This window comes from Protomyctophum bolini (assembly GCF_963924005.1).
Source record: "Protomyctophum bolini genome assembly, chromosome: 10".
NCBI classification, from domain to species: domain Eukaryota; kingdom Metazoa; phylum Chordata; class Actinopteri; order Myctophiformes; family Myctophidae; genus Protomyctophum; species Protomyctophum bolini.
In genome coordinates, this window is record NC_137871.1 from 10,574,458 (window position 1) to 10,587,544 (window position 13,087).

A 13,087-nucleotide genomic window follows, 5' to 3' on the forward strand; every position below is an offset into this window, starting at 1 on the left:
GTCAGCGGTCAGTGTTGACCCAGCAGGAGGAGGGACAGTGTCAGAAGGGCAGCAGGGGGCAGGAAGCCCTTCCAGACTGGAGCTGCGGCAGAAGGAGGGCCTCTGACGCCAGGCGAGGCCAGGCGAGGGGTCAGCAACTGCTCATGGAAGGTGAAGTCATCCATGGCTAGGTTATCTGCCAGGTCTGAGAGACATAGCGAGAGAGAGAGAGAGAGAGAGAATGCATGGGGAGGGAGAGATTGAGAGAGAGAGAGAGGGGGAGAGCAAAAAGGGATAATAACAACATGAGAATTGAAGGGAAATCGACAGAGATGATTAGCGTGAACTCGGCCTCGCTTATGTCGAGAATTTCTGGTGGCGTGTCTTGCCTGTGGGCTTTACGTGATGCGTCGCGCAGCTGTGAAAACAACATGACGCTGGGAGGATGAAAAAGTCACATGTCAACGTTTTAAACATAATGTTCCACCACACGCGGACGCACAAATTCTCACAGGAGGAGGAGGAAGTTCCAAAGCATAAGACTTCAACAGGGGGTCCGGGCGTCCTCAGTGTTACTACAAGGGGGCCGACAAGTCTTTGCAGTGATAGGAACACAAATCATTTTTGACCACTTGAACCCGAGCATCCCTATTCTGGGGGGAACATTCGCAGAGAATAAGATATACAAGCGCACAAGCTTGTAGATTTTCGGGCGAAGGGTTTAGGTGTGGAGAGAGAAAAACATCAGACCAAGTACATAGCCAAAGCCCAAAGGTCATGTTTACTAGGTTTATTGAGGGTTTAAGTATTTAAATGTCTGAGCATACACATGAACATGAATCCAATTATAAGCCTTGCAGTGGCCAGAAGCCAGGCTACACATTTATAGGCAACAAACAAAAACATGAATGCACACCAGCGGGTCCAGTGCAATTTAGAAACCTATTTAGAGACTCTAAATTGACACTTACAAATCTGTAACTCTGACAGTATACAAACTTTTGGTGTACCCAAACAATAAATATCACTTAAACTACCTTTAATGATACCAATCAAAATCAATTGGATGGCATGTTGTCCATTTGTAATCGTCAGGAATTTAAGGGAGGTCCTTGAAATAAATGTAACCACTGATGATCTCTCGATATTTCTGTCAAAAACGTCTATGAAATCCTGGAAAAGGTTGAAGACCCTTGTTCTAAACCTTTTCCAGGATTTCATAGAAGTTTTTGACAGAAATATTTAGAATCTAAAGTGAAGCAATGGCATGAAGAACACTAGAAAATGAACGAGCATGAAGACTCTCTCCTCATGGCTCGGTACCTGTGTCATTTCCTTTGTGACACGGGCATTTAGAATTGAATGGGATAGAATAGACCTCCATTGTCCGCACAAAAGCGATTTGTGCCTTGGATAATATGATACACACATAGAGCATCAGAAAATAAATAGACCATCTTAGCCTACCAAATGTGCAGCACATGTGGCCTTAAGAGCTACGTTTCATTTGGAATCTGGGTTGATTGCACTTGGAGCAGCCTCTTGGAAGCGTTTGAGAAGCGGGTTTGTCTTCGACATATATTCATCAAGTGGAATCACTATTGGGCCGTCTGGTAAAAACGTGGATGGGGAAAAAGCAGCGGTTAATGCTCCCTATATGCTCGCTCAACAACAAACCAGGTACCCTTGAGCAACACGCTTAATCCACTGAGCCGCTCCAGTACCGGAGCCAACAGTATAGGGATTGTGGTCGCTCTGGGCCGGCGCCAGGGTGTTGGAAGCACCGAGAAATTCATTGAACGCTCAACAACTCATTCCTTGGATGAGTAAAGCCTGAAAAATTATCGGGTTCTTTCCTCGGGCTTGATTTATGTTGCGCTTCAAACATTGCAGATCTGCAAGCTCACACAAAGTCACACTGTGAACGCGCTGAGAACTTGTAGATTGGCTATTTTAGTATAAATGAGCTCTTCTCTTTGTAACTCCATATGTGTTCTGCCAGTGGTGGAAAGTACATAAACTAAGTACATCAAGTACAGTACTTACAATCTTTTGAGAAATTTTCTTTTTCAGTAGGCCTATACAGTAGATCAGCAATTTCTGAATGAAAAAAAAAAATGGGACATTCTGCATAATGAGTACTGAGTATAGTTGGTACCCTGAATACAAGCTGACTTCTACTTGTATCAGAGTATTTCCATGTTGTGGTATATTGCTACGAAGTACGTCGTCTTTCACCAATACTTCTCTTTGTTGGTTTGTTTAACTTCTGTGTATTAAAGCCTACTCCTGTTTATGTTTGTGATTTTTTTTAAATGAATAACTGATGCTTTTGTTATTCTGATGATGTTACTCTTCCTATGAATGTATTTAGCTGTGCCAACCGTAAACTTAAGCTGCTGTCAGTGCTGTGCTGTCTCGTGGTACGTGCCTGAATCCCTCCCACCTATGCAGGTGATCTATGGTCTCCTGCAGAGATTAAACACTTCAGGCCAATATGCATTTGAAAAGGAAAATGTTGAATTTCTGACTTTTACTTGTACTTTTCGACTTTGTAGTATTGTTATTGTTATTGTTCCACCACTGGTACTCCAGTTATGTCTCTCAGGAGCCATTCTGTGCTCGCTTGGTCTGTCTGGGAGAACGCTGTGAGGCAGACACACAAATATGTGATCCCAGTTATGAGAAAGGCCAGGAGGATATCAGTAATAAAGGACTTCTTGGGGTTCTGGAACGCCAGCTATGTGCAGAGATGTCCCCTGTCAAGCCACGATTCGCTGCTCGGCGGTGCTGAAAAGAACGACGTATACAAGATCACAACAAGGCGCGTCTGCGCCATGTTGTGAGATGTAGGTCGGCTATTATCGGCATGCGACATAATCATTTAGGCTGGGTTTGGAACACCTCTCCTGAACCCATAAAAATACGCGCACGCACACACACACACACACACACACACACACACACACACACACACACACACACACACACACACACACACACACACACACACACACACACACACACACACACACACACACACACACACACACACACACACACACACACACACACACACACACACACACACACACACACACACACACGCACGCGTGTGGACTAAAACATGCGTGCGTGCATGAAAACATGCATGTACACAAACATTCTTCTATTCAGAATCTGAATCTATTCATAATCTGCTTATGGGTCCAATGTGTTCCCTTCACGTATACAAAATAAGGAATTTGCCGTGGTATTTTGCTCATATACAAAGCAAAAAAACGATTTGATACAGCAATAAAAAGCATAGGGTATAACCACCACTATTAAAGTAAAGAATAGGAATGTAAGAAAAACAGTGTGAGCAGTCTAATAGTATTGGACAGTATTGGACAAATCCGAAAGTGTTTTACAATATCTTAATATAACCTAGAAAATGGAAATACAAATGGCGGTGGGGGGGGGGATATAAAAAGGCCTGACAAGAAATAAATATTTCAGCATTATTGCACGTTATATTATTGTATACTAGATTAGATTAGATTGTGACTACATTATGACTATCATGATATGATACCTACATTATATTGTCATGATATTAATACAAATTGTGTGGATGTCCTCCCCCTTCATTTCTAAACCTTTCCGCACTTGGACCAACTGTGAAAATAACAGATAGTACAGTAGCTTGAAATGAGTGAGTGGTCCGGTCTGAGCAGACTGTGTCACTGAAGGAGAGGAAGTGTGGGCGGGCGGGCGGGCGGGCGGGCGGACGGGCGGGCGGGCGGGCGGGCGGACGGACGGACGGACGGACGGACGGACGGACGGACGGACGGACGGACGGACGGACGGACGGACGGACGGACGGACGGACGGACGGACGGACGGACGGACGGACGGACGGACGGACGGACGGACGGACGGACGGACGGACGGACAGACAGACAGACAGACAGACAGACAGACAGACAGACAGACAGACAGACAGACAGACAGACAGACAGACAGACAGACAGACAGACAGACAGACAGACAGACAGACAGACAGACAGACAGACAGACAGACAGACAGACAGACAGACAGACAGACAGACAGACAGACAGACAGACAGACAGACAGACAGACAGACAGACAGACAGACAGACAGACAGACAGACAGACAGACAGACAGACAGACAGACAGACAGACAGACAGACAGACAGACAGACAGACAGACAGACAGACAGACAGACAGACAGACAGACAGACAGACAGACAGACAGACAGACAGACAGACAGACAGACAGACAGACAGACAGACAGACAGACAGACAGACAGACAGACAGACAGGTCCTTGCCACTGGTTTCAGACAAGCAGGGACCTTCTAAAACAGAGGAAGGAGCCAAATAAATAAACCTCCCAATCTTAAAAAAATAAAAACAAAATCTCTTCTCCTCAACAAATGTCTTTGCAGTTACGACAACAGTTGAACGGCAGCCAGCGGACAATTCAATGTTATTATTTTTTGTTGCTGTGGTCCTGTGTCCTTTGACATGGCGCTGGCTGGCCACACATTCTTTGGGCTCTGAAAGAACGATTTGTCATTGTCGACAGCAGAGCGCTGTACTGCTGGGCCAATTAAACTCAAGGTGCAACTTGATACGCCCATATATACTCGGTGTGTGATCGGGCGTGCGTGCATGTGCGTGTGTGTGCGTGGGTGTGCGCAACTCTGTGCATGCGCGCGCATGTGCGTGTTTCGGGGTAATATGTGTGTGTCTGTGTGTGCGCGCTGTGGGAAACAGTCGCAGGGTAAAAAGCGTGTCTGTCTCTGTGGTTAGTTTAAAGGCTGGTCCATGATGGACACAGAGAGACCTTGTTCTACTGCTGCTCTTAAAAACAACTCAAACACCTTCTCATCCCCACAGGGCCTACCAATAATATCCTGTTCTAATAGGAGATGAACACCTGTGTATGACTGAGAGAGAGAGAGAGAGAGAGAGAGAGAGTATACAATACAATACAATTCTCAGTGTTGATTTATACAATTGTAACAAACTAGAAACTCCTCCTCCGGTGGGTCTCTGTCTATTACTACAAATCTGTGTCACGGTGCGATCCGAGTGAGACACACACACAGACACAGACACACACACACACACACCACCCAGAATCCTCCACGTTTCGCCCGCCTCGCTGCGTCGCACACAAGCCACTTTCCCACAGGCTTCTCGCATCCCGTCCTCCACCCTATTCACCTCCATATAGTAGCTCCTTTCCCTGCTCCCCTCAAAGGAGCTTTATCGGCACTAGAACTCCTACAATCACGTCGCTAAAGTGGAACACTTTCTCCCCCTCTCCCATTTCTCAGGCTCCTGTATTATGTGCGCCGTATAAGACGAACGGCAAACGACCTCCTCCCCAAAGACTTCGGGGTCGCCGACCTCCCCTGGAACCTATATACACATTCATTCATTCACTTACTGTCAATGAATCCCATAAACTTTCTCAATGCTGTGTTTCTTTAGTTCCGACTGTTTGCTGTGCTGGGGCAGGTTGTGTGCTGTTGTTGTTCCGTGCTGCTGTTGTTGTTGTTGTTGTCGTCGTCTCTCCGTGAATGTTGTGTGTCTGCTGTCCACATGGCATGTATAATCTCGTGGCCATGCAGCGCATCGCGGAAAGGGAAAACACGGAACTGGGTTGAAAATGCAAGGGGTCGGGGTCGGTGACGCATCGCAGCCGCGCGGAGCACGGGCACATGTAGGCGGCATGCGTCGCGGACCACGGCGTATGCCTGGCCGAACTGAACTGCGCACAAGGTGTGCGCTCACAACTTGTTACCGGCTCAAACATACAGTATATATAGATGAACATTGACGATGTAGAATCATGGTAGAGAGAGAGAGAGAGAGAGAGAGAGCGAGGAGATCTTGCTTGGTGGAGACAGTGGACAGACTGCTTCAATTAGGCTGATAGATGGATAATCCAGCTCTATAAATAGAACCACACTACCTCTGCTAATTAATGTGACAAGCAAGGGTCCCAACTCCCCCAATGCGTTCCCCCGTTCACCCGTTTTCATCGTTCAACAGCAGAGCCTTTTTTGGGACTATATACCGCCACTCCCCAAAGGGTGACATCATGCTACTAGTAGCTGCAGCTGGCTAGCTTCATCACCTCCTTTAATGGTTCTCAAACCTTTTCATTTCGTCACATCCTGGCACATTTACTTTATGTGAAAGTTTTAGCCCTTTGTGGACGACGTGGTGGAACTTGATAACACATTCATTGCAATTTATCTCATTTACAACGCTGCTTTTTGGACCTACCAAAGTGCCTAACCTCATGTAGGCCTACATTCTGTGTGTAATACACACAGAATGCATACACACTGTGTATGCATGTGCGTGCAGGCATGCGTGCGTGCCTGTATGTCTGTCAGCAGAGCTCTGAGCCGGCTTGTCGTATACCACTAGTTATATTTAAGCCACCATGCAGTTGTCACAACAAGCAAACGGTTCCCAAATAGTGCCAACAACACAGGACCTTCTCTGCTACAGGTAATTATTATAGGACTTAATTTCCGGGCCTGCTGAGAACTCTAGTTTTCGCCGGCTGCCGGGCACGGCTGCACTAATAACTTTTGAGGCTACTAGAGTTTAAATGGAGACAGGTAGAGTTGCTGGCCAATATTACATTTTAAACGGATGAAATTTGGGAAAGTATACTGTACAGTTGAAGGGAGTACAGCATTGAGTTGTATTATAGGGTATGAAGCTTTTTGAAACAAACAGAAGCAATCTTTTGCAGTCACTTTGGGACAATTTGTTTCTCAAAACTATTTAAATATAGCAATAAAAACTGGTTGGTTTGTGGGGCTTCAAGCACAAAGCTGTGTAGGGGGCGCTATTGAGCCATTATTTTTCGCACCTTGAGATGTGTGTGTGCAAAGTGTGATGCAAAGTTTTGCAACTTTTCAACTACGTTTAGCGCCTCAACAACGCGATTCATTGGGGTATTAATAATAAATAATAATAATCATTGCAATTTCAGTAGGGCTTCGCACTACTGTGCAGTGCTCGGGCCCTAATAAAGTGATTCCCTGGCGTGATTACTAGGAAATTGACACGACTTATAGCGTATGTCGATGATGTTCAACGCTGCTGACACAGCAGCGGTGGTGTAGATCTTCGGAGACTCGACACACGATGCGACACAGTGTTTCTGTGGTGAGGTGTCCTTAAAGTCAACGTGCTACCACCTTTGCACAAAAGATTTGCACCCACTGGAAAAGTCCAACCACACTTCTACACTCGTCTCCGTCTGACCGTCTCGCTCAAAAGGTCATTACACACTGGCGAATTGGCGATGCGATATATTAGTGCGAATAATTCGCATTTAAAAAAAACCAATTGAAGTCCATGCAAGCTTCCACATCAGTGGCGAATGTGCGGAAAATGCGACCGTTTTCGCTCTTTATTTGTTCGCTCTGGTGTCGTATTTTGCAGAGATTCGCAGGCGAACTGCAACATGCAATATTGCGCATTTTCAGATCGCTTATTTGCATCGCGTCGCTAATTCGCCAGTGTGTAATGACCTAAAGTCTGCATGCCTATACTGGTCCTAGATCAGTGGGTGTATCCACCCCTCTCACACGTGTAGGTGGCGGACGTCACCACAGCCGCTTGCATCCGACACAGGTGGGCCAAATGAAGACAGTCAAGAACCGGTTGCTGAACCGCTAATGCGAATACCATGGAACCGGCGCCGGTTCTTCAATCTCGGAACCGGTTCTGTTTCAGACCCGGTTCCGAGTCCCCAACCCTATAGTCAAAGCACAGGCACAGCACTTGTGTAAACGGTACTTCTATTCCGCATACTCTGCTCTAGTCTCTGACTTGGCCACCCAATTGTGAACACAGGACAGGCAGAAAACGCAGAGGTGAAGTGAGTGAGGTCAGACCACAGGCAGAGCACATAATGGCACTTCCGCATACTCCACATGCAGTATGAGTGTATGACTTGGCTACCCGATTGTGAACGCAACATTGGAACACAGGCAGATTCCCTCAAATGTATATATAGAAATCATATATATATATTTATGAAATACAGTTGCTGTGAAAGTGAATGTCAGGCCATTTGCCATTTTACACATTATTGTTATAAATACCGCTTGGAAAATATGTATCTTCATGCTCCGTCTGAGTTTATTCAGCACATGTGTGTGTGTTTCAGACAAGAGCCTTTTTTTTTTTGGGGTCAGATAAGTATGTGGAATGTTAAGTCTCCAAACACAGGTGCTTCTTATGAAAGCGGGAAATGGTTTGGATTGCAGCCGCTGTAAGCACAGAAAACACCTGAGCTGGTCAAATTTGATCAAGATTTTCGAGATTTGATGGCTTAAAAGATCTCCTCTAAGCAAAGTCAATATTTTATCGTCGGTCTGCCAGTCCACCATGGAACGTATTGGCTGGGAGGGGCAGTGTATACTTCCGAACATCCTACCATCCTACCATTCTATCCCACCATCCTACAGTCCTAACCACTTTGTGTCTTATTGGGGCTTTAGAGATATCTGTCGGAACTTGGGAAACACACAGTTTGAAATCGGGACGATCCCAGCCAAACCACGATGTTTGGTCGCCCTATAATCTATACCATTCCACCATCCCAACATCCTATACCGTCCTTCTGTTTAGGAAACACTGCTCTATACTGACTTGTTATCCATTGAATGCATTGGTCCTTATCGGAGCCCGGGTGATATAGATAAGGGAGGAGGACCATGTTTGGTTTGAGTTGGTTTGTTGTGCAAAGCCAGTTGGAACACATTGTGATCCTTCTGGCGTCCTGAACGGGGGGGCCTGTCTTGAGACATTGCTGATTGGGAGCCAGCCGGCCGGCTGGGGTGGGGGGGGGGGGGGGGTGGCCCTGGGCGGGGAGGAGGTGGTATGTCCATAGGCTTGGAGGGAATGTGCATGTCTGCCTCCGTAGCCACGGCTGACCACAGAGCAGCTCCGAGAGAGAGAGAGAGAGAGGGCTGGCAATGTTGGGCCAAGACAAACGCTGCTCCGTCTACAAGAGGCCTCGCCCGCCCGGCCCTCCCTCCCTCTCTCCCCCCGGCCTCTCCAACAGCACGGCTCTGTGTGTCTCTCTGCCCTCCACAACCTCCGCAACACTCACTGTTATTCCAGCAGACAAACACACTCCTACACTGAGAACAATGGAGATGGAAAAAGAGGGCTAGAGAGGTCCCAATGTGTCATGTCCCAAATATGAAAAGATGTGGTAAACGTACAGTACATCGTTTAGCAAAAATAAGCACTTTTTCATCAACACAAGGGCTTACAAATAATCATAGGTAACAGCATACCACACTTGTTGTGGCATTCTGGACTATTGAGGCTATATTGTGACTGTAGAAACTGATATCTCTGTCTATTCCACAACCTCTATCTACCTTAAGAATATATCAAGGTTTAACGACTTGTCTGATGCTAGGTTTGGTTATAAGTTCATATTATTTAGGGGCAAGGCCACTTGGCCTTTGATATTGTCATTGTCTTGAGGGTACAAAGGTCGAATGACAGGACAGGAAAGCCATCAAATGAAGCAAGGATTTTAAGTCCACGGAAATAATGCATTTTATGTTACCGAAATAATGTATTGGTATATTTTTTTACAAAATACCATGCTCATACATGCTCTGGACTAATCAGAGTCACTTGACTCATTTGGAGATGGGGAGAATCTCAACAAAAGACAATGGTGTTATAAAATGGACAGGGTAGACTAGGCAGAGCAGAGCAGAGGACACTGCCCCAATCAGCTGGGACCGTGTGGACCATCTGTGGCGCGTGATTATGAATCCCACCAACGTTCTAGGGTAGACCCGCCTCACCATGTGTCTGATTGGCTCCCGGGAAGGCATAGTTTTACTGAGGTTAGGCCGTCCGGGTTAGGTTTAGGGGGGTGCATACTTAGTTTAGACTAGTCATTGGTGAGACATGGGTTAAGGTTAGGTTTAGGTGTGCTGCCCCGTGGGAGGGGTTGAGATAGGTTGTAGTTGTAGGAGTAAATTTGACTGGTCGCAAAAACGAGAACTGTCAATCACAACGACTACTGGCCAATCACAGCAGGGCTTTCCTAGAACGGCGGTGGGATACATTTGGATGTTGTATTTGCTGGTTCAAAATGTAACATTGACGATGTGGTATTGAAGTGTAATTTTTATTTCTGCCTCTTGGCCAGTTCCCACTTGTGAAAGAGACGCAGTCTCAATGTGATTTTACTGGTTAAACTAAGGTTAACATAATAACGCCACTGTGGCATCAGGTGCCAGGGAGGGCATATCATTTTTTGAGGAGCATAAGACCAAACGGAGGGGCTACGGTCGGCGACCATGGCCTCCATGACATTCCATCCTGCCTTGCGTTACAGCTTTCCCTAAAAAAAAATCGAGTTGATTCAGAACACTCGGGTCCTTTAATACCAGGAAAGTGGACCATATCATCCAAGTTGTTAGATCTTTACACTACTCCTAATCTGTAAAATAATTGATTTCACAATACTACAGTTGTTTCATTGAATGATTTAAGGCCAAAATACATTTCTGATCTTGTGCTACATCATGAAACATCTCTCAGGTGGGTCTGAGAGAGGTCTGCTTTCTAAACACAGAGTCAACTAAATCCCTTGCCTTGCCTTAACTGACCCTGCCTTGCCTCGTCTTCATACACTGTATGATTGTTGAACATCAGCTCAAAATGGTGAGTCTGGAAAAGAAGACGTTGCTCTTTTATTTTTAGTGGCTGAAACCTGGTGCTTTTACTAGATTGTTGTGCTATGAAACTCCATTGTAACTGCGCTGGGAATATTCAGACATGCCATGCACATGTTCTACATTTTGGTTAGTTAAAAACAACTTTAACTGTATACATTGTTGACCGGAATTACACCAGGGCTCTATATAGGCCACCTCCTATACACAAAAATATCTTCCCCCGAAAACAGCTTCACAACGCGTTGCATTGAGGCATGTTGTGGGCTTGTAATTCAGCTATTTCCACCAAACCCAGAACAGGGTCGCTAGGGTTCAAGCGATTAACCAACAGAAATAGGAAACTATACAGTCAAATAAGGAAACGGCACCAGCTATATGCAAGGTATATCGTCGATATATGTGTTTTAGGCCGGGGGTATGTTTGCTTTGATGCTAACCAGAGTAACCTAACACTAATCCTTCCCCTAAATGTAACCAAAGACAATCTCTGTCTAACCTCAGCTAAAATTGCTGACACGCCAAATCGTTTTGTATATTCTAATTGTATTATATTATATTATTACACGCTATCATGCCATGTAAATAAATCAACACGTTCTTATAGTTTCAATTAGGCCTGCAAATATGTGAAGTCGTGATCTCACTTTTAATAGGTTATCAGATGAATATGAATCACCGTGAAAATTACGTTGATACAGGGCTGGAGGAGCCGCGGGCCAACTCACACACACACGCACACGCACACACGCGCGCACACGCACGCACGCACACGCACACACACACACACACACACACACACTCAATCGTGGCTTTGTGCGACAAATGCAAGTCAACACCTGTTAATTAACACAGTGCAGCCTGGGCGAGGCTCCGCCGCCGACACTGGAGGGTTGACCGACATTCACAAACCCACTGAACTCTCAATTAGATTTACTCCAATGTATTTATAGACTCCCCCCCCCCCCACCGCTCCCCCCATCTCACCCCCGCACCGAGTCCCTTCTTATACAGAGATGAGCTACTACTACTACTACAGTAAAAGATGCCACAGGAATAGCGACGGCGTTGAATTCATATATGGCGCTGGTTCTGAAACCTTCAACCCTTCAAGGACCCTTCCCCCCCCCCGTAACTCTCAGGGTTACAATACTAGACCTGTAAACTAAAGGGTTCATTTGGAACAACCTCAAGGACGTCATTGGCAGGGTTGTGCCAGGGGGCAGCAAGCCATCAAATTAAACAATTATTTTAAGTGAATTGAATTGAAGGGGTAGGGATGATTTCATTTGAACCACTTGAACCCCCCATTGCATATTCTGGGTGAACGTTTACCAAAAAACAGCCGATCACGACGCGCTGTGAGCTTGTGGATCGGCTATTTTTGGCGAAGAGATTTGCTGTAGACGGTGGGAAAGCAGTGCATATACAGTAGGATACAGTCTGTCTGAGGACTGTATAGTCTGAGACTGAGTTTTATGAAAAAAGCTATATGTTTCTATGTCAGTGGTTCTTATAGATTTTTTCAAAAATAGCAGACCTGCAAGCTCGTAGCTTGCAGGTCTGAGCTTGTAGATCTGCTATTTTTCAATAGCTAAAGCTAGAACATAATGCTATAACACCAAAAGGGGTTCCCGCCCCAAAATGGGATAACAGCAAATGATCTGAAGTTCTGAATATCAACACACTGGTGTCAGCAAAGGAGAAACGGTGAAATCAGCATGCAGGCACACTGCATGGGGCAGTACAGTCCACTGTGGCCTTTGGGTTTTTATCATTTATTGACCCATTTTGACCTTGGAACGATTCTGCAAATGTCTTCTAAATCCTGACTGTTTTCTTGAAAAAGCTATGTTTGTGTCTATATGTCAGTCGTTCTCAAACACTTTCATGTCACATTTCACGATTCTTCAAAAATAGCAGACCTAAACAAGCTCGTAGCGCGCCACTCGGTGGCGCGCTATGAGCTTGTAGATCTGCTATTTTTCAATAGCTAAAGCATAACATGATGCTAACACCATAAGGGGTTCCAAATTGGGTTATTGAAGGGCATAAGGCCAAAGTGGCAACGCCGGCCATGGCCTTCATGCATATACAGTATACAGTATGTGCTCCACTTATATCCGCTCAGTCACTGCCTGGGGCACCCCCCCCCCCCCCCCCCCAAAACCTCTGATTCTGTGACGGCGGAAAGTGTGTGAAGCAGGGAGGGAGGGGGCGAGAGAAAGAGAGAGTAGAAAAACCATAACAAATCAACCGTATATACAAAGAGTTGATTCTGTTCTGAGGGTGGCGAGCGAGGGGCTCGCTCTGGGCGGGAACGGAACGCCGCTGCAGCCACA

At 45.9% G+C, this 13,087-nt stretch overlaps 1 protein-coding gene across 1 annotated transcript in view; it reads right to left on the reverse strand.

Annotated features, from left to right (window-relative positions):
* The window catches only part of gpc3 (glypican 3), a gene marked incomplete at its 5' end in the record, with an annotated part of 154,228 nt that continues 141,141 nt past the window's right edge, over positions 1-13,087 (reverse strand). Inside the window, one exon of the mRNA XM_080773341.1 lies at positions 1-184. Within this exon, the coding sequence (XP_080629467.1) occupies positions 9-184 (176 nt within the window). The 3' untranslated portion in view covers positions 1-8. The remainder of the gene's footprint in view (positions 185-13,087) is intronic.